The sequence below is a fragment of the Anabas testudineus genome, chromosome 9, assembly GCF_900324465.2.
Source record: "Anabas testudineus chromosome 9, fAnaTes1.2, whole genome shotgun sequence".
NCBI lineage: Eukaryota > Metazoa > Chordata > Actinopteri > Anabantiformes > Anabantidae > Anabas > Anabas testudineus.
Window position 1 is genome coordinate 10,269,298 of NC_046618.1, and position 22,843 is coordinate 10,292,140.

Here is a 22,843-nt window from a genome sequence, read left to right on the forward strand (position 1 = left end):
ACTATGCTAATGTCACACATTCACTTACATCACATTCTTTTATAATATTTAGAAAAGAAATAGAACAGCATATATTTTTTCTATTTTAATTTCAATAATTACATATGGAGATGTTTACAGCAGATGCAGATAATTACTGGTGTGCATGTAATGTGCATACAGTCACTTGTATATTTATTAGGTAGAACAAGCTAAAACTAATACAGTCTGTAGGATTCCTGCACTATTAACTGCTTCATGAAGGTTATAATTTAGGGTTTGTGCAGAAGCTGATGTGAAGAAGCAGGTTTTATTGAACGTGTGTAGGATGTAGTGATGCTGCAGCGGAGCATTTCTGTTATTTAGTCAAACCACATCAATTGTTTGGTCAAAATAATAAAAACACCTTTTAGTTCAACAGCATCACAAACTACAGCCTTCAAAAATCATCACTTGAATCAACTTCTCATCAAACAAAAACTAACCTTGTCTATCATGAAGGCAGCATATTGCAAGATTGCTCTTATATTTTTCATAGTTTTAGGTTTTAGGTTAATGCATGAAATAAATTAGCAGCTGAATGCAATAATATCAAGGCACAAAACATACAAATGTACATACAAACACTTGCACAGACATATCATATGTAAAAAAGGGTTCTAAATGACTTTTTGGGAGTTTCCCAATATAAATATATAGTTTTCTAGTTAGTTTCCTTACATGAAAAGGATGGACAGGAAACTGGAAATAGACCTGAAAATAAAAGATTCTCACTAGAGTCTTTCATCCAATCAATACAATACAATATCCTTGTTTAACAGTTTGAAGCATGTAGAGCACTATAGTGTACACTGGTCACCACTGTATTGACAATGCAAAGTTACAAAGAGGGAAAATGGATTCAATCACAATCTTTCACAACTTAGCCAACAGCCACAGTATATGGTGTGTTCTGGCATTAAAAGATATAATCATATAGCTTATCCTGCTGTAAATACAGCTATAAACATGTAGTATTATGTGGGTTTCCCCATACATGTGTTGTAAGTACTATCCTCTCACAACTGAAGAAATGCAGTTAGATTAATTTGTGACTATAAATTGCCTGTAGATGTGAACATGAGCTTGTGTGCTTGTCTCTGTGTCAGCTCTGTGACAGACTGGCGACCTGTGCATCCTGCCTCTAACCGAATGACAGCTAGAATTGTCTCCAGCCCCCTTGTGACGCTTAACAGGATAAGCAGTATAGACAATGGACATATGTGCTATTACTGCATTTTATAATTCAGTTCTTTGACTGAAACAGAATGACCTGAGGTGGTGGACCTGAGGTAATCTGATCAACTGAAAACAGAGGCACAGCTGCAACACTTTGTATTGGCCTCAGTTTGGTTGGCTGGCTAGGAGAGCTAAACCTGAGAGGGGTTATTTCAGCTGCCTCAGAATCCAGAAGAGTAACACCCTTGGCCAAAACCATGGTGTCCAGCCTCAGAGACCCAGACGGCACCATCCCTTCCTTCCTATGTCTAGATGGAGACAATTTCTTCAGAAAAACATCTGCCTCTTTTCTCCTCTGAAACTCTGCTGGCTGATCCTTGGAGCGGGTTAGTGGCTTCAGTGAGGCTCCTGTCCACTCAGCTTGCTGCTTGTTATGTTTTGATTCTAGTTTAGATAGCCTAGTTGGCTTCTTGGGTTTTGTGCAGTTGTCATCCACAATCTCATAATAAGGAAACACACTTTGTCTAGGCAGGCAGGAAGGGTCGATCTTTGGTATGTGTTGGTATCTTTTGGACTGATGACATGGTCCAGTCATTTGGCTAGAAACAGAATGTGCCCGGGACAGGGATGGCAGTAATTTGCCTGGAATCGGCTTAGGAGTTAATAAAACCGTCTGCCTCTTGTTTCTGTCAATTTTTGGTGGGGGGCGAGGACTAAAGCCTTTACAGTCCTTATCACTGATGTTACTGACAGGTCTCATGGACCCTCTTCCCTTTTCAGATGGCTTTGGGGAGCTACTTTTTTGAGCCATAGCAGTACATTCCTGATCGACTCCAGGCTCTGTTTGTGCTGGGACCTGGACAGTGTGTGCCTCCTGTTAGACACAGATATATAGATAGACTGTAGATATGTAAAAACAGTTGATAATAGCTTGGGTGAAATTTGAAGATAAGCGTTGCAGAAGATACTTATCAAGATAACCTGTTGCAAGTTGCTGTGAGGTAGAGGAGTAGTAGTTACAACAGGCACACATCCTTGAGCCCAGGCATCTGAAATAGCTGGTGTAGGCTCTGGGTCTTCTATTTTACATGCTTCCCCTGGACTCTCTCCTTCATCTGGACACAGGAGTTGCTGCTGTAGAGTCTGTGTGAGATAGCTCTTGGCCCAGCTTGCAGAGAAAGGCGCTAGCTTAAGGGCAAAGACAGACAACACCATGGACATACACATAGTTGAAAAGGATGAAAGGAAGATTACTGTCCTCTCAGTGAATAGCAATGAGACTGCTGATGTTCAACCTGAAATGAAATCAAAATAAAACACACATGCATCTTCTCAGTTTTACCTGTCTTTCAATGTGCACCTCATAACAACCTGCCATGACCTTCATCAGCAGTTCGTCCATGATCTCCCCGACTATCTCCTCTGCATGCTCATGGATCAACAAGTCCATCCACTGAGCCCGAGTTAAGCGACCAGGGACGATATCTTCAGCCTCCAGCTCCTGTACTGGAGGTGTGCTCACCTGGACAGGCGGCATGCCTTTATGCTTATCTGCATGGGATTTGGCTGCAGAGCGGGACATCTTTGCTCCGTGGGTGTTGGGTAATATTAAACAGCTAAAAAAGAATAGAAAGACAGAATACAAAACCAAAGATGTTTGTGATGGTGCACATTGATACAAACTTGAAAAGGCACTTCTATCAGTGTTGGGTACAAACAAGACTCTGTGAGGTCATGTAACGTTAATTAGTTAATGTACTGTTTCACACTATGTACTGTACGTGTGACATTCGACTGTGAGTAATTCTACATAGTCAAAATAAGTACACATATCACTATTCAACCTTAAGATGTATTTAGGAGTTCAGGTGTGTTTAAAATCTTACCTTTAAGTTTCCGTGCTCTGTATCGTCTGCCTTTCCGGTTGCTTAGCAACCAAGCACGCAAGGAACACGTAGGACGTAGGGGCGGGGCTGTCTCTATGGCTGCGGACGACGCGGAGGTAATCTTGTTGCTAACAATAGCTAGTAATGTGCATTAGCGTTAGCTTGCTCAGCCTATATCTAACACTCAGTCATGACAGCGCCAGCGGAACCGGAGCCAGTTGTTATCTGATGTGAAGCCGAGGAATGCGCAGTCTGTCGTGCTAACAAGCTATGTTTCATTGTGTTGATGTTATGAAGCTACAGTTGGCTTTTCGCTAATTAGCTTGCTGCTAATATCGGGTATATACTAGCGTTGCAGCCTGCTGCTGAAACGGTACTTGCTTTCAATGAGCCCGCTTGTTTACCCTAACAAGATGTAAACGCTAACTGAGGCGAACATTATTTTATTTCTTATAGGCTGACGCTACTGTCGTGTCGACAACATCTTGGGGGGGGAGAAGGGAAATCTGCTCGATGTATCACAAAGAGAAAAGCATCCAGATCAAAAACAGCGCGTCGGCGCTGTACAACAACCTGAGCGTGCTGCGCATCGCCCCGCGGCGCCTCACCTACTTCACGGTGGTCCACGCTAATGTGGTCAACATGGTCAGCGCGTCCTGGGACGGCCTCAATTACTCTCACCGTCAGCTGCAGTCCAAGGAGCCAAATGTCGCCACAAGCACATCTCTCATCATGCAGGTGAGACCGCAGGGCGAAGACTGCTCTCAGCTTTGAGTTTGTTTTACATCACTTGTCTGAAGCAGTTCCCTTAAAACGGGGGCAGTGTGCACTAAACTCTCCTGCTAAACTCTTCTACAGTCTAGATGTAAACACCCTCAAAATCTAAAGTAAATACATATGTCATAGGGATATTTGAATTTCTAAATTAAACACTGTCTTACAAACAGTTAAGACAATTAGAAACTGTGAAATAAATGATTTAATATGTTGTTGGATTTTAACTTTAACACATTTGTATTTGATTATATTATCTGTAACTCACAAACTATATTTGACTGTGTCATAAAAATGAATCCATCTTGTTTTCTTGGACCAGGCTGCGTTTTGTGTTTTACCCTCTCGTGATCTGCTGGTGATAACCTCTCAGAAAGGAATCCAGGTGAGATTTTCTGAGTCTGTTCTTCTCTGTGGTCATTGGCACTGACCAGATTTGCAGGAGGCATGCAATGCACCTATTGCTGCTTAACAATGCTATGGTTGTATAGTCCGGTGGTGCAGAAGTCCAGACTGCAGTGGACCATTGGGTATTTTTAAAATGTGAATCTAAACATAATCATTAAAACATATTTTTCTGCCTTCTCCTTTCTTATTTACACGTTGTTTTAGATGTATGAATCTGATGGATCCATCATGGTTTACTGGCATGCGCTGGATACGCCAGAAACACCTACAGGTGTGTACATATTAACTGTGGATCAGCTAAACATATTGTCTGCATTGTTTAAAAATACCATTAAACATCATGTAAAAGGAAACTACTACATGTATTATATGATACAATAAGATACAGAAGACACAGTTTCATACTTTATTAGAGTGTATTGTGTGCACTTAGGTCTGTATATATTTGGACAGTGACACTGATTGCGTTGTGCCTCTGCACGTCATTGCACAAGCAATCTGGATGTGCTTCTAATATTGACCGTCTGCTTTAAAGGGTTTGGTTGAAAATAGTGGATAAACTGTGCAGGAATTAAAGCCATTTTTATTTTATTATCTATATTAAAGTGTTTGAGACAGATTAGTCAAAAATCAGCCTGTACCAGGAAAATGGAAAGAGTTTGAAGAAGGGGAAGAACTGTTCATGATGTGAGACAGATAGTGTTATGGCATGGACATGTATGGCTGCCAAAAGAACTGGTTCCCTTGTATATATTGATGTGTGACTGAATTCAGTTGCATAATCACACAATAATTTGTGATAGAAAAGTTTTAATCTAGAGTTTTATACCAAATCTAGCGTATTGACAGAAATTAATTATGTCCCAGCTCAGGCCGTGTTTGCTCGAGGGATATCAGCAGTGTGGGAGAACTATATATGTGTGGGTAAGTACTGATTGAAATATGTTTCCTCTAGCTACATACTGTATATTCATGGGCAAGAATCCACAGTTTTGTTGTCTCTTCCTCTCTCTAGGCATTTCATCTGGTGCAATTTTAGTCTTTGATGTTCCCAGTAAAGGTAGTAATATAACACTGTCAGAGGTCCTGGAGGAGCACAAGGAGTCTATCACTGACGTGGCGTCAGAGTGCTCTGGCAGCCAGGTACAGCATGTGTGTGCCTGTTCAGAGTGTGCTTTATCTCTGGGCTGTCTACCTGAACTTTTGGATACCTCTAACATTTCCAAGAATGAAACACTCCCTAAATAAATGATGGCTTTATATAATACTTCTAGGAACGACAATACTTCCATGAATTACCGCACATAATCCCTAGCATGTTGTTGCTGCCTCCCCTCGACTACAGGAGTGCATAGCTGATCTGGTCAGTGCAGATGATGGGGGAAACCTGTGTGTGTGGAAATCTGGGGAGGAATTTCAGCTGCTCAACAAAATCCCAGGCTTTGAGTAAGAAGCTGATTGTGTTAAAGTTTCATCCTTTTGGTGTAAGGTGTAAAGTTGAGCTCCTGTAAGGTGGCACATTTGCTTAGAAATTGCCTACTAATCGTGACTAATAGTGTTCTGTGTATTGTTAAAACCCCATCATCAATAACCTTCAACTCCTCTATACTCTTAATTTCTTCTCCATCTCTCTGCCCCTCCATAGATTATCATATACATCTAACCATGTTCCTTTCCACTGTCTGTCCTGTCGTATTCATTTCCTGTCCTTGCTGTAATCTAATGTCCATTATCCTTTCCCTTTATTTCCTCACTGCTCTCAGCATGACCTGCTCATCTGTCAAGTTGTGGAAAGGTACAGTGGTGGCAGGTTACGGTACAGGCCAGATTCGTCTCTATGAGGCAGTGACGGGAATTCTGCATGCTGAAGTCAGTGCCCACGCTCGCTGGATATACTCATTAGACATTGCTCCTTTCTCGGGCCTGGTAAGATGTACAAACTAAACTGATCAAATTGACAGTATATTGATATTTTATTTTATTATCATTTTAAAATACTGCTTGTGTGCTTTAGCTCCTGTCTGCTGCTGAGGACTCTCTAGTCAGGGTGTGGCACCTGACTGTGACCCCAGAGACCAACAGCGTGGAGGTATTTAGTGTTAAAACATCATATTTGCTTTTCTTAGAAAATCAATAATCAATGTACAATTTCTGATGTCACATCATTTTCTTTTACTCTCATGTCTTTTCCTCATTTCCTTTCAGATTGCCCATTTACACAATGAGTGTGTGACTGATACGCAAATATGCGGCGCCAAGTTCTGCGATGGTGACGGTTATGCCTTTGCAGTGACAGGCTATGACTTGAGTGAGATCATCCGCTACACACAGTCGTAGGATTCCACCTTAACTGAGGCGCTGAAGTGTGAGAATGTAAATTTAGTATTTTTATTAGTATGTTTGAAAAAAAAAAAAAAGACCCCCAGATAAAAGTGTTCACATTATTATTCTGTAAGGATATTTAACATATTTTCTGAAGAAGCTTTGGTATCATTGTCTCTATGTCCACAAAGATTAGAAAAATATTAGCATATAAGAACACAATGCAAAAGTGTTGAAGGTTATATAAAATACTTAGTAAAGTATGTTTATGTGTATGTGAATGTAGCCTTTAAAAGTAATAAAATCTATTAATCTTTGAAAGAATTGTTTAAATTGTACACTTTACAAATGCCCCTGTAGATGGGGCTGTGTGTTAATAATTTTTGGGCTGATCTACAACAGTGTAGTTCACTAGAGGGCAGAGTGGAGTTTCCTACAAGTTCATGGAATGAAGAATATTTGAGTTTGGACACTGTGCAGACCACTCTACACAGGCTATCAACATGGATACATTACACATTTTATTTTTCTCTGTAATGACTAATTTATTACATGATCTTCCAAACACCATCTCCTGTCATTACAACAAAAAATAATAAAATTTCTTACATTTTAACTTTTTCTGTTATTTTTTAGGATACTTTTCTTTTACAGTCCAAGGCATCTACATTTGATAGTAGTATTGTGTTTTTTTATCAACTGTAAATATGCTGTCTGTATTGTTTAATTATTTTTAAAGCAAACATTTAGCATTTAAATTTGGTAATAAGATGGTTTTATAATGATAACAGTAGAAAAAATGTACAGAACAGTCTCTACTAAAAACAAGTGCAGCATACTAAAACAATAACAATTACTTAAAATCTTCACAAGCTGAAAATACCTTTATTGAGGACAAATCCTGCCAATTCAGCCATATTATAGAAAATCTGTTCTTGTTGATCACATAATATTTATTTTATTTTTATACATTTTTAAGTTCACATTACGCAGTCAGATATCACTGTAATCCTACCCACCTTACAGAGACAAGATAAGAAGAATCAGGTCAATGAGGAAGTGTGTGCTGTTTGCCAATCCAGGGCAAAGCATGTATTAAATCCCAGAGTTCTAGTCTTTTCTGGTTTGCAGTCAACATTGGTCACATAACATCAACTGACAAGACTGTTTTGAACCAACACACATGTCAGGTTATGTAACTCAAATTTGGTAGGTACCAACTGACAGTCATGTTAATGCTGATGGCCAGGTCAAATTTAAAACCTAAACATGCACTAGTGTGACATAAACACGCAGATTCTTAATGGAATCAATCATTTTCAGTGGGCCAACGTTGTATCATGCCTCCCAGCTGCCTGTGCTGGGGTGGCTAACTACGCTGGCTGGAGAGGGACAGTGGAGGACTAAGCTGTCAATATGAGGTCCCAGATGACACGGACGCTGAGATTACATAACTATGTGGAACAGTACAGAGGGAGGGAGAAAGCTTGGGTAAAAAGTGATACATGAAATAAAGCACCAAAAAGGCAGAAGAGATACTGAGCGATGGAAAAAAGTGATTTGTTAAAGGAAGAAAAGAAGATAAGAGAAATATGGCATCAAAAAAAAAAAAAAAAAAAAAAGAAGAACAGCAATAATTTATTTCTTTTTAATTCAGTCAACACTGCTGTGCAATGCTCTGGCCCTGTACACAGCCCCAGGCCACTCATGCTGTGTACTGCTACAAAACTTGTCAGTAGTCAATAGCTCTTAGGTTTTAAACACAGCTGAGCACACAATGTTGGGGAGATCAGACCTCAACATGAACCGTTCCCAGATATGCATGTGAATCTATGTGGACTGTGTATGCATGTCTGCTAAGTAACGATAGTAACAGAGCAACATTCTCCTAGTCATATTCCCCAGTAGACAATTTAAAATCCTTTATTAATGAGAGTGACAAGACAAAAATGGATTATGTAAGACCTTCAATGTAAGCCCCCAGTGATCTGATGTGTCACTTTAATAAGATCACAGAGAATAACACTGACCATATGAGTAGGACCTACTGAATCCCCTCAGAAGAGTTACCATAGAATGATTAAGGCACCGACTTTTTATTGAGATATTTAACTATTTGAATTTGTATTTGTTGCATTAACAGCAACACATTTTATTTTGTGCACAACCCAAACCCTACACAGGTATTGGCTTAGCCAGGTTTTTCAGAAACCATGCAACAAAACCATCACATCTATCATGACTTCATGTATCTGCAGGTGTCCTACTGTGCATCTCCTGCTATATGTGTGTACATGTCATTTCCGCAGTGTGAATATTTGTAGGCTGTTTGTTTGTGTATATCTTCGTTATTCCGGTGCAGAAAGAACAATTTATCCCATGCCAATCCACCCTTGTGGCAGCTGTATAGGCCTGTGCCACTAAGCCTGCTGGGATAGAGACTCACCACAGGGGATGAAGCCTGCTAGAGCCTGCTGCCATAGACAGACCAGGTCTCTGATGAAGCAACCAGGAGACCAGCTCCCGCAGACATGTGGTATAAATAGATCTTTCATTTTAAACCCACTGCAATGGGAAGGAGGGGGTACTACAAACTAACAGGCCTGAAAAAGTGCCACTGCTGACTGACAGATGTGGCATAAAGACAGACAAACACAGGTGCAAGCCAAAACTAGGTTAGTCACATTTGCGAATGAGCAGCTTATATAATTTGTTAATGGACAGTGAAATGTATATATTACTTCTTGTATACAAAATGTTTGAATGGTAATTTAGGGTTAATAACAACACTTTATTTGTACATGCACTCCGAGCTGGGTATTGAGTTTCACTTCTCAAGTTTATATGATAATGATGAGGTGATTGTGACTGTTGCTTATTTGAACATTAAGCCCAGTGGTGGCTGACCCTAGTCCTCATGAGCCACAGCCCTGCTTGTTGTCCAACCATCCCTGCACGTCCTGCTTCTGATTGGCCGGACACACCTGATTCAGGTAATCAGCAGAGAGTAGAGCAGAGATAGTTGGAAATCAAGCAGGACTGTGACTCTTGAGGACCAGGGTTGGCCAATCCTGACCTTGCAGCTGCACAACAACATTAGAATGCATTAGGAATCATGTTTCTGGCCTCTGTAATCCAGTATTCACTTCTGTTTTGATCCCTATCAACCTGTGAGGGAACCATCGGGCTGATTATCTGTTAAATGCTCCACTCCACTGTGATTACATACTAGTAACAGTCACTAACTGTTTTTATTTGCAGTTACGTAGGTGCTGAGCAGGCACTGTACGGTGAATTTTAGACACTCTTCAATAAAAACAGCTCAACAACTCTGTGTGTACAGCTGAAGTGACCTAAAAACCAGTAAAGTTGCAAGCCGGAGCTGCTAAGCTCTGTAAGCTGGGGAAAGCTGCAGATTCAAGTGATAATAGGTTCATCGCAAACAGTGTTTCAAAACACCCCTCGCACGTTGTACACTTTCATTTTCTTAATTTAAACATATTTATTTAGCTTATTTTGATTGATATCTTATTCTTTTCCTTTCGTCTGTTCCCCTTCAGGGGTCGCCACAGAGAATCATCTCCCTAATATTAATAGTTCAGGATTCAGGTTACATTCAATTATTTATTTCAAAGGGAAATGACAGTAGGTGACCTATTTAAGTAGAAAGGTCTGAGTAAATGATTTTTGCTTTTCTTTCATCTTGGTGATTGTGATAACTGGAATGTGGGGTGTGACTAAAGTAGCCTGACGACTTCCAGCTCATCCGGTCTGCAAATATGCACCAATGACAAAAACGGGTGGCTACCAGTGTAGTGGTAGATCAGTTTTATTGCTACAAACCAGATTATAGTTAATCCAAGCCAACCCACGCACCTCCGCAGTCACTGTTTCAGTACTGTACTATGGAAAACCACGCCCACACATGTCATGCCGGGACAACCCACCCTCCCTGCTTATGTGGGAATTTGATTTGGGGAAAATGTCTCACCGTAGAGGAATGACTAACTTCCAAAGTAGAAGTCAACATCCCCACATGAGTACTGGAGAAAAGTGTAAACCCTGGAAAGAGCAGCAGATCTATGTAAAAACATAGCATTGATTTGCTGGAGGACTGAGGCGGGATACTCTATTCCCAGGTGGACAACAGAGATGGGGAGAAATGCATTACTGCTGACTAGCAAAGTTAGGTGGGGCAGCTCTGAATGAAAAGCGGACGTGAACACAAGGTTAAATGGACACCGGCCGTTTCAGTGTAGTCCATTATACAATAGCATTAGTAGATCTGGCCTGACCTCTCCACACATGCACACATGACTTGCATATCTTCAGTAACATAATTTCGAAGGCTTGGGTAGGTAATGGGACTTAAGTGCATTAGATTAGAGTAAAATAAACATGATCAGATCCTACCATCTGCACTGGGATGGCACGGTTGCCTAGCACTGGGCAGTGTTTGGATTGTCTGACGTGTATGTGCTGACGTCGGAGTGTGTGTGCGTTTATGCCTATGTGTGTATGTGGCAATATGTGCAGATGGCACCATTCAGACGATGATGGATTCGTTTTCTAGACAGGCTTCTAAATAAAGTCAGAGATCTGAATTGCCGTATCTTTGTGAGTGCAGATACTTTTGTATATGCTATGTCTATCTTCAGCTTTGGCTGTTGTTTAATGTAATAGTATGGTGATGGATGCTAAATCAATTTGGGATATGTTAACATCTCACACCCCTTCCGGCAGTAATGGAAATTTGACTCATAAACACCACTCTTATTAGTTCTAGTGTGTGAATGAGAGTTATTGAGGCTCAAAAAAGGGTCACAACAATAATAACAGCAATATCCTGGCAACCCTCGTCATTGTGCTCTGTCAGTGAGATGGCTAATACGGTTAATGTGAAAGAGATGAATGGACGTGTTCAGTGCACAACCTGGATTCAAAATACACAACAACGTTTCCACCAAACACCAGGTGTGTCAGTGAGAGAAACAGAGATAAAAATGTGGGCTTTATAAGTGGACCAGTTTCATTAGTCACAGTGCACACGCACTACACCTAATTAGCAGAATAGAGAAAGCCAATGCAATCTAACAATAGAGATGTCACACAGAGGTTATCCAGTGAACCGATGGAGAACAGATATGAAACAAATTCAGTCGTTCAAATCGTCTCGCTGTCAAGAGACACTAGGCTCAGAAGTAGACAGAAGAGTGAGTTTAGCAGTTTAAATGATCTGTGGTAACAGAAACAGAGCACCACAGTGAGAGGGCAGCGTCACATATGAGCTGCAGTGTGTCAACAGTTGTGGCTCTGGTGTTCATTTGTCATACGTGTGTGCATGTGTGTGTTGGTGGTGGGGGTCGAATGAGAGTTCATTAATCAGTCAACGGAAGGACATGCACATGGATGAGTGAAACACAAATATACCTACTTAAAATGTAGAATTCACTCTTTAGAGGCAGTCTAACCTTTTAGAGTTTGGGTGCATGCTTTTAATTCATCACTGACTAAGGAAGCTTTCCATGTAAGGGATATGGTAGCTCAGCATGCATGCATACTCATTGAAATACTGTGCCACACATTCACATCTGGCAGCATACAAATATGAATGAAATACAGTTTCATGGGGTGGCCGGGTGCTTTGCACATGCTCACCTCTGTTGTGCTATGCCTAAACACGTTTGTTAAACATTTTTTCATGAGTTGCTTTTTTCTAAAATTACACTTTTACTAAAACTGACAATAGATGGCAAAAGTCACATAAGGTATCATATGTCTAATTCTCTTCAGCTCACAAACACAAGCGTCATGTCAGAGTGGTGTCCTTCTGCCCCGTTTTACACAACCTATTTCCCAGCTGTTCTGTTGCGCACTGTTAATGTGCATGCACCACAAATACACACGTACTAAAAGTGTATCCACACATGCACTCACACACTCATAACCTTGTACAGACAAAGACCAACAGAAGTACTGTCAGAGTGGTTTAAACTTTAACTTACCAGCTCTGGGTAATTAAAGTCAGATACTGAACTCAGCGGACACGAACTTCCCATGACCAAGATATAAATACTTCTTTGAATACTGTGCGTCATTGTTTCAGGTATCAGTATTCACATATAATATGAGGCCAAAAATAAGTCAAAGAGTAAATCTTGCCTCTGGCCCAGACGGCTAGAGTGAACTTTTGTGTTCAGCTTCTATTGTCTGTTAAATAAATACTGTCATTATTGTTTAAATAGACTCAGCTCCTCTGATAATGCTGACAATAGCATGTTTTGCTGGAATTAAAAGATCTATGCAATTATGATAATAATGCTTTGGAAAATGTGGAGTAAAAGGGAGGAAGATTATCCATGTTTTCATATAAGCCAAACCAGTCAAACACTGACAGGAGGCAGCGATGTCGTACACCCACTTTGAAGAGATTAAAAAGTTAAAAACCATAATAGTGGCAGAGGGTGCAGCTGATGAGCAGCGGCTGTCTTTTGGTTTTTGTTTTATTAACTTAATACCTGTTCCATTCACCCATCTGGCGTCCTGCCAGGAAATGTTACGTGATCAGCTACGAAGTGGTAAATGGAGCAGAAGTGCAAACACTGCAATCTGCTCGTTCGTCCCAAGAAAGCTGTCAGACCTCCATGAAAAATGCGGCGACCCACGCACCCCACCATTATGGCCAGTCGTTGCCACTTTGCATGCCTGTGTGGATGGAGGGAGAGAAAAAGAGAGAGAGAGACGTTTGGCTATGAGACAAATTCAGACGAGGAGAGAGACGTGACGGGACCCATGTACTCAGAAGACTTTAAGAAGCTCCTGCTTTGGAAAATGAGTCACCGCTGAGGAAACCACTACAGACATAAAGACACAAACACAGACATTTGCACAATATCAAGAGGAGACTTGAAGGCTCAGCACTCATACTTTTGATCTGTTCATGGGTGTATTCCTGAACTTTTATGAGAGTAATGAGGATGACAACGACTTTAACAACACAGCAGTGTAGAGCTCTCTGGGTACAGTCTCAAACCTCCGGTTCCCTCCTGAGCGTCATGAGTCACGTAAACAACAGATAGAGAAACAAATAGGAACAAAGAGCAGGAAACAGATTGGAAAAAAAAAAAAGACAGGGAGAAGGATGGAGAGAAAAAAGAGATCAGACTTTGTCTGCAAAACACTACCAATGGATGTCAGGGCAGAGGTAGCTGTGCTCGTCCCTGTTTCCATAGCGACCCAAATGTGCTGTTGGTGCAGTGACGCCAGTCGGGAGCATTGCGCCGCGGCCGTGCTGACATGAGCCACACGTGCCAATGCCCAGCTGACAGCACTGAGCATACGCCAGTTTCTATTCATAGCACCTATATGACGCCCAGGAGGGACACAGGCAGCCCTGGAGTGCGGACCAAAGAGGCCAGGTGCCCGAAACTGGGTGGATAATAGCCCAGAACTGGATGGCCACCCTTGATCCAGGTAGATGGATGCATGGAGCGATGGAGATTAACTTAACTGGTAGGGGGTATGTCATCCTCTCTCTGATCTGTATCCACACTGACAAAGTGGCACCTCACAAATCCCACAGATTTCAAAGTTTTCCAAACATACACGATGTTTAAGTGCATGAACAACATGTCCACAAAGGGATGAAAATTGAAAAAACATAAATGTACTGTAAATGCACACTAAATAAGAATTGTAAAAAATAAAAATGGATGGCATAAGAAGATGTAGCAGAAAACGAATACAGTATCGATCCTGCAACTTTCTGGAAGATCACGTTATATGGCTGCGGTTGGGTAAAATGTTGAAGTGCAATAGGAGATTGGTGTCCTACTCATATTCATCATCGTATTTAATATCCTAAATATTATCTACTAACTTATTAGCCCTCAGTGTGACAGTGTGACTCATATCAACTGGAATATTCGAGTAATAACTATTTACAAATCAACAACTGTTCCCCAAGGTCACGTACCAATAATCTTTCTGTGCGTGACTGCATATGATTCCATTTTATCTTCACACCACACTGTCCAGAATGTGGTACAGTTGGCAAGAAGGCTGGAAACACCAAGTCAGTGCCTCCTTTGTGAGCAATTGTTCAAGCTCAGTTGGTACTTCTGTAATGCCACTTTGTCTGAGAGATCAGGCAGAAGAATAGCAGAGTCTCTGAGTCAAAGAGAGGCCCTTTATGGTCAGCGAGTGGCCAAAGTTGGATGTTGTCATTTTAGGGCCAAAGTTAAAGGCCATTGTGGCTCTTGAAATGCCACGGTGGAGGTATGGAATCAATCGGAGCCGGACAAAGCTCACCTTTTTCTTTGTTTGTATAGTCATGTTGGTCATGTGCATGTGTGGATGTGCATTTGTATGTCCGTCTGTGTTGCTTGTGCAAAGCATGGGCCAACTGTGTTTGGAGAAATTCAGCTGATCCAGGCCTTTCACAGCCCTGGGGTCAGCAGTTTGCCCTTCCAGGAGAGAGAGACGGACACAGAGAGGTTTGAACGGCTCCATTGTGCCCCTATTGTGCCCATGCGGCTGCAACAATAATGCTACAGCAGAAGCCACCGGCTGCGGAAAAGTGCTGTAAAAGACACTTTGAGATAAAGACTCGACGCAACCTGTGTGTGTCATGAAGAAGAGAGAGAGAAGAGGAGACAACAGAGCGACGCACATTTTTTCAGCATTGACATTAGAGGTTCATCCCAGGGGTATCGCTGTCGTAGCTACAGCATGATGTTCCACCGCTGTTGTGGTGTGTGTGCGTCTGCGTGTATGTGTGATGAGCTGCCAGCTGGTCACATACTGCAAGCGTTTGGTTGCCTAGGACTTGCATGCATGCTGAGGTAGGAGCAAGCCTGGGCAGGTTGCTCTGTTCTCTTCGCAGGACAATGACTGTTTGAGATGCTTGGCTGTGCAGGAGTCTTTGAGAATCTGTGTGAGACAGTGAGCCTCTCACGGCCCCTCAGTTGCCTGACATTTATACTTTTGCCAAGTTCAAAATACGTACACAGGGATCTTTTTCTCCCTCAAAATGCTGATGAAAGCTGATGCTGAAATGCTTTTTCTCACGGCTCAGATAAACAAGTCATCATGAAAACTGAATGCTGTTTTTTTCTATTTCTTCATCATGTTCCATCCTGTGCCCACTTGTTTCTAAGTGAAAGTTTGAAAGTTTCAGTCTCTTAAGCTGAGTTAGCAGGAGTCAGCAAAAAAACAAAAAAAAAAGCTTCTTCACACAAGCTGCCTGGCAAATTATGAATCACAACATTGTGTTTAGTTAAAGTGAGATCGTAAGATCCAGTTAGACTTGGTGTAGAATAAAGGTAGTTTCAAGTTATGTTGCTGGTCATCTCTTGAGTTTTGAGTACAAAAAGTGCAAAACTACAAAATTATAAACTTACAAAATGTTAATTGTACATTTTAACATTGACAGAAATGTTGGAAAATATACAGTGTGAATTCTACAAATGGGACACACACACACACACGGCAGATGACTGACCTGTAATTTCTCTACACTGTATACTGATTAGGGCACACAGCATCCTCCCTGAGGGTGGCCACCCAGTGAATTACCCAAATACATATTTTTAGAGTGGAGATAAAATCAAAGGTGTAAAGTGCCTTCAGACATCTGCACATTATGCATCACATGCTGTTAATCAAACTGTCACAGCCGAACAGGTTCTGCAGGAGGACGTGATGAAGTCAGCATCAGGAGAACCTGTATTTCAGCTAAAGAAGGAGCAGCAAGCGGGAGTCATCCTCAAATGCTCTTCAGATTCACATTTTAGCATCATATTATATTCGTTTTGGTTAATGATGTACTTGTATTGTCATTAAAATGAATGTGGAGTGTCATATTGTATGATCACTGATTCATATGACAGTCATTTTATCAGTTATTCAAATTATATTTTTGTTCATATAACATGAGGAAATACTCCCCTTAGTCATAAATCCAAACATATTTAGTTTTTTTTTTTTTTTTACTTTAAAATGTTTTGGTGATTTTGCAAAGGAGCTATTAATGCTCATCATAATGGATGAAGTTTGGTTAAATGTAGCTGTTATTTTCTATTACTGCACATACACAGCTGTTCACGTCTACACACTACACGTTTACATAACGTGGGGGATTCTGCTGCGTTTCTATCTAGACCGCATGCTTGTACAGAGAAAAAGACAATGTTACACATGCGTTGTCATCACGCTCCACGTTACGGTAAACATGCCCTGAAGTCTGATAATAAATTCCCTGTTTTGGATATGAGACACAGAATTAGGAGATACTTGGGCGACATAATCCCCTCCAGCGCTGTGATAGCCGTTTTATCTGTCCCGATTGGATCATAATGTATTTTCTATGGCCACGGTGCGCACTGTCCGGCGTGGTGACTGGCACGCTCTCTACTTTATGAATGGATGGGTGTGGCGCTGGTGACTGGCGATGAGGCTGGCGTCACCGCGCTCGTTGATATGCGCTGGCGCGCAGTCGGTGAAGGCTGATCTGGAGTGAAACATCACTGGGCTCTGCCACCGCTTGGGAGAGACAGCGAGGGAAGGAAAGAGGAGAGAGAGAGACGCAGACAGCGGCATCGGCCCACTCCCCAGCGAGGACAAACTTCTGCCAAAGACATTTGGTGAGACACACACGGATGAAAACAAGGGTGCGGTAGGTTACAGGGGAAAGGCAGAGACAGACTTTTATTTTACAATGTGATATTATTTCAAATGCGTGAAGTAAATAATAAAATAAAATAAACAACAAATGAGTGGAGGTTGGATTAGACATGGTCAGACAGAGGTGCTGTCGCGTAAAAATCCCTCTCGCATCCATGATGTAAAGTGTGTGTCGGATCAGTATTTTTTTTTTTTTAAGGCTCATCCAGCCGTGATGAGCAGCTCTGCCGTGCAAAAACAAACAGACAGACAAAAGAAAGTCGCGCCAAGGGTCCCCTCCTCCATGTGCTCCCCTCCTTGTAGGTGTGACAGAAACAACAAAGGGACGTGGAAAAAACTCGCATCAGGACCACAGGCGGACAACAGCCCAGACGGATCCCTCAGCACAATAGCGGGGCCCTGCAAACAAGAGCATGCCTGCAGGTTTTGCAATATGCAGCAGTCTTCATGTAATTACATTCCTCCTGGCGTCTCTCGGCTACAACAGTCGGGAGTATTTTTCTTCTGTCAGTTCTGGCAAATCTCCCCCAAACGCGCGCATTTAGGGGCGAAGCCGATCATTTGAGGACGTTTGAGTCCAGGCTGACGCGGAGCAAGTGATAAAAAAACAAACAAACAAACAAAAAAAAAACAAACAAAAAAAAACATGTGAGTTGTGATTAGATGTTGTTCTGCTGAGGAATGCTCTGAAGTGATCGCATGTGTCTGTGCCTTTGCAGTTTCATGGGGAGAAGCGAGAGACGGAGCGCTTCCCAGAATAAACCGAGGGGAAAAGAGCAGCGCAGAGGTGTGAAGTGAAAGCGGACGTCGAGGAGCGAGAGAGCCGAGCTGATTTCAGAGGTGAATGTCTTTTAAAGGTAGGAACGACTGGGGGGGGGGGGGGGGGGGGGGGATGCAACACAGTGCACTGTTTGATATAAACTCGTGGCTGAAGCTGCATATGCTCGCAGCCAAAGCGGCGCACGGAGCAGATCGTGTGGATAGACAGGGGTTACATAACGGTTCCGTCAGTTTGACTAGTTTGCAGGTAATGCAAGATGATTTCAGCAACCTGGGTCCAGCAATACGTAAATGCAACTTTATATGATAAAGTTTTAGAGCAGGCTAAAAACTGAAGTTAAAACAAACAAACAAAAAAAAAAAGAAGAATCAATGTGCGCATGTCGCTTTAAGTCAGCTGCAAATCTGCAAAACTTTGATAAAAGGTCACGTGGCTTCTGACCCAGAGGGCTAGTTATAGTTTGTGTTTTGACGAGTCACCTTATATTTATCTGTAATGTGTTTTAAAGTACTGAGACATGCACTAATGCACATTTGAAACATATCCCCATCAAATAACCTTGTTTAAAAACACTCAAAGGAAGTTTTTATTCACTGTTATCATGTTTAAATTGCAACAAGCTTATTACCTCCTACCTCACACTCAGCTGTGTTGATTTCCCTGTGGGGACGTTTTAGTAAAACGTTGCATCACAGCCAGCACATCTCTGGCTGTGTCTCTGACTAGATGCCCTTTGTGGTACTGTAATCAGCCATGAAGTCAGTTTGTGCTTTGCAAAAAAAAAAAAAAAAAAAAATCTAGTTTGCTTTGCCTGCTCAAAAAACCAAATTACATATCTCCACCACCTGCTTCCTGGTTGTGTGAATGAGCTTGAAGGCATAGCTGAGGATTGGAGTCACTCGCAGTGTACAGAGCCAAACAGTGGCCGCAGTCGCTGGATCTGCTAAAGCACGCTAAGACCAAAGTGGTAGAAGGAAACCTGGTGTCTCTGACAACAACCGACCGTTATCATTCACGCCAACAATGGCGACAGGAGCCAAAATGTCCTGCTTTCTTTTTTGTTCCCCCTTCTCTGATTTTCCTACTCTGTGAGCGCAGAACAGATGGTGGGTGTGGGGGGATGGTCTCATACAAGTACAAGTACATACAACGCCAGTTCCTTCGGTCTATCCCGCTCCTCTGTGTTTTTCTATCTGTGGAATTTGAACCATTCTTCCTTTGGGGGTGAGGCCCTGCCCCTGCTCGGAGGAGTAGGTCGTCTCCGGAGGAGGCTGGGAGTGAGTGTGTGGGTAGCTGAGGCTTTCCAGTAGGACTGCACACCAAACATTCCTGCCTGCTCGATGGCTGTCTAGCGGGCCAACTCCACGCAGCTGGGAATCATATAAGAAGTAGCGTCTTTGTGTCAGTTGAGCAATATCACACACACACATTCGGTCACATGCTGACACACACCAACATGCAGAGTCTGCTTCCCCTCAACTGGGTCCACGGTGTCTGATTGCTGGGAGATGTGTGCATGGGAATGATAATATGCAGTTTTGTGCACAGCATTCAGATGCATTTAAGGAGCATTGTAATTATTAGTGCTGCTAGAGAGAAACTCAAATGAATGCACACAGACACTCAGATAAATACCCTTGGACGGCAGCACAAGTATTCACACATTTAAAAAAATAAAATGAAAAAAACAAACAAACAAGAGACTCACAGTCATACAACAAACAGCGTCTTCCTCTTTTACCAGCACCACATGATGTTTGTTCTCTTAAGTAAGTTTTGCAGAGAGGGGAAATCATGGGGCAGCGAGAGAGAGAATGTAGAGAGAGAGAAAGGGCAAGTATTTGTGCTGGTGCTGATGGCAACTGTAGAGTTTATTTCTCTCCCATTTGCTGCCTCTTTGGTTGTTTTTTAAACTCGGTGTCAGTGAATGAAGAATGTGTATGAAAGAGCTGAATTGGCGAGGGGAAAGATAAGGGATGTCTGGGCTGTTGTGTGCTGAGAAGAGAAGAGAAGAGAAGAGAAGAGAAGAGAAGAGAAGAGAAGAGAAGAGAAGAGACGAAAAAGAAGTGCAGATCATGAAAGAGAGAGGGACATGAAGGGGTTTTGGCTTAGGGGAAATTAGAGCATAGCAGGCTGATGGAGCAAGAAAGAGAGATTGAAAGAGAGAGAGGGAGCGTATGTCAAGTGCTAGATCGCGTATGACTGTAAACATGATAAATCAGAGGGCACTCAGCTTCTAATTTCAACCTGGAAAGAGGGTGAAGTAAGGATGTGATTAGAAAAAAAGGAGCTACGGGAGAAGGAAAGGCTATGACATTCACTCAGATAGAAAACTCTCTCAACCAGCTCCACACGTAAAACTTCTTCGAACATCTGTCTTAACTTCCTTTAATGTGTTAATCCGACGCACTGGAGTTCCCACTCTCCCCGTTTCAACTGTACAGGACGTGTGTGAGTGTATGTGATTAGCTTTATAGGCCTCTACAGCTGGTCTGAGTTACACTGAGCAAACACGTCGTCTGGCCCACTAAACAATAAAAACAATATTAATTGGAAACAAACAACACGTAGAGTCGTTTCTCTAATTGCTTTGCATTACTGTATCACATGATTTCACGTATGTAGCAAGTATAACACGTCTTTACAAGGCCAGACAGCTCATGTCTTGCTGTTTGTGTGTGTGTGTGTGTGTGCATGTATGTGTGGTGAGAGACTTGGATAAGGAGGTGTTGCATCCTCAGCGAAGACAGGACAGAGTAGCACTGGACCAAGAGGGCGAGGGGAGATAAGAGAGGCCGTTCATCTCGAGGAGGGTGTTTTTGTTCATTTGCGGCTGCTCACGCAGCTCGAAGCTGGGCCCAAGCCAGAGCCTGACTGGGGTCTGTGTCCAGAGATCCAAGATGGCAACGCTGATATGGAGACGTCTTGCACAATCTCTCTGTTGACAGAATGTGGGGAAAGAGTTCTGGGCCAAAGGTTTTACACAGCGAGAATTGTTTCAGTGCTTTGTCAGTGTCAGTCTGGTGGCTGCTTATGGAGCCCCACAGTTTAGTTTCTTTAATAGTAGATAATTAGACCTCCAAACACTCACTCTTAGTGGCTGATTCTGTAGTTGAAATTGATCAGTGTCCATTTGTGTCCTTCAGGTTTTTGGTTCCCTTTCTCCAATACGCACATTTTTTTATTTATTCTTTCTTCTTGACCTGTACATGCAGGATATAAAACAAATAAAGTAATATATCCGTCTTCCCACCTGATGTTAGCAACTGAATGCAGCAGCTACTTGCATGCGTGCTCAGGGATAGGCGACACGTTGTGCCATGGACTCCGGCTCATCTCTTTTTATGTTCATGTTAGAGCTTGTGTGTGTGTTTGTGTGTGTGCTTTTGTGTATCACGTTGGTGTGGATCACTGCAACAAATATATCTCCCAGTTGATCTGTGTGTTGTTATGCATGCATATTTCTGGATGTATGCAACTCTGCGTGCAATTTGATTCCTGGGTGTCGCTTTCTTTAGCATCTGCTGCTCTCATTTGTGGAAAGCCAATCCCCTCTGGGTGAGTTGGCTCCAAAGTCATATGATTGAGGAAACACCAACTAGGTATTCAGAAAAATGCGTGTGCTGCAAAGACAGATCTCATTTCGCACTATAGGGAAATGTCTGAGGCTTTTATAGTGGCAGTGTGTATCTGTGTGTGCATTGTGGGGTACAAGTGTGGTTGGATGGGTGTGGCTGTCTCTTTGCATCCCCTGTGAGGTTAGGACCCACGCATTCACCAAACAGCCTCATACTGTACGTCTGGCCTCTGCCTCGTAGCCGTGATCTGCAGCGTCTCTGATTTCCAACGCCTGCAAACCTTGGCTGCCTTTCTCTTTATTTTCCTGTTTGTTGTCATGTCTTGTCTGCCTGTCTACCCACCTGCTTTTCTGTAACAACAACAGCTCACATTCCATCACACTCACACTCACACACACACACACACACTCTTCCGTGGCTGTAGCTTTGATTAATTGAGAATTACAACGCCCCACTTAGCACCTTCAGCAGCATCGGTGACTGGCTGTGCCTGGGTGTGACACAGGGAGAGTTCGCAGTTTCATTTTCTGGTTTGTCACAGAGAGTGTGTGAGAGAAAAAGAATGTCTGGGAGGTGCCCCTGTATGCTTCATGTCACGTAGACATTTGCCTTCATCTCATTTTAGGAGTGGTTACAACTGATGGCTGGTGTTCATTGGACACTTCTACATGTGGCACGGAGCAATGGTTAAATGATTTCATTGTGGTTTGTGTGTGACCTCAGCTGTGGCTGGCTATTTAGCAATTAGTTGCTTTCATTGTTCCCAGAGAGCATCTTATTTCTCAGAATGCTCCCGTCCTCACCAGTGAAGCTCTCCACAGTGTATCAGGGAGTCCTGCAAAAATCTTCCAGTGCACCCAAACCCATGAGCAGACATACACTGGCGTAATGACTCACAAAGAGAAACATATGAACTTGCAACCCCAGCCATATAGACATGATGACACTGACACATGCATATGCTTGCTACCTATCTGTGTCCCCGTCTGCCTTTTCTATAGTAAGACCAGAGGCTTTAAACTAATCTGTAGTGAGAGAAATGCCCAAGGGTGCAATTCCTGCTAATCAGGGTCAGACCAGTTTCAGTGTTGGCCAAGCCATTTAAGACTTGTTTTTGTGTGCTCATGCGGGTTGTATGTATCCACAGGTAGAGGTTAATCCTTTTCACACCTATTTTTAATCGCGCCGTTGTCTTCGCTGAGCTTATCATCACA

At 42.3% G+C, this 22,843-nt stretch overlaps 2 protein-coding genes across 6 annotated transcripts in view; both read left to right on the plus strand.

The window, feature by feature from the left end:
- The first annotated feature begins 3,175 nt into the window (after nucleotides 1–3,175).
- Nucleotides 3,176–7,203, plus strand: wdr54 (WD repeat domain 54). Of its 3 annotated transcripts, none has more exons than XM_026342545.2 (10): nucleotides 3,176–3,199; nucleotides 3,540–3,821; nucleotides 4,180–4,242; nucleotides 4,470–4,536; nucleotides 5,133–5,189; nucleotides 5,281–5,408; nucleotides 5,611–5,711; nucleotides 6,029–6,191; nucleotides 6,280–6,354; nucleotides 6,471–7,203. In XM_026342545.2, the coding sequence occupies exons 1-10, from the start codon at nucleotides 3,179–3,181 to the stop codon at nucleotides 6,600–6,602; spliced, it is 1,089 nt and encodes a 362-aa protein (XP_026198330.1). In that variant the 5' UTR covers nucleotides 3,176–3,178; the 3' UTR covers nucleotides 6,603–7,203. The 3 variants fall into 3 exon arrangements, with proteins under 3 accessions (XP_026198330.1, XP_026198331.1, XP_026198332.1); XM_026342546.2 differs by lacking the exon at nucleotides 3,176–3,199 and adding an exon at nucleotides 3,211–3,456; XM_026342547.2 differs by lacking the exon at nucleotides 3,176–3,199 and adding an exon at nucleotides 3,211–3,422.
- A 9,882-nt stretch (nucleotides 7,204–17,085) lies between these two features.
- rhobtb4 (Rho related BTB domain containing 4) overlaps nucleotides 17,086–22,843 on the plus strand; it is a 37,830-nt gene continuing 32,072 nt past the window's right edge. The window contains exons 1-2 of one of the 3 annotated variants that reach the window (XM_026342246.1): nucleotides 17,086–17,230; nucleotides 17,990–18,127. The gene's annotated coding sequence lies outside the window, so the exon portion shown is untranslated. Of the gene's footprint in view, nucleotides 17,231–17,880; nucleotides 18,128–22,843 lie in introns of those variants that run through there. The other 2 variants (XM_026342248.1, XM_026342247.1) reach the window with 2 other exon arrangements.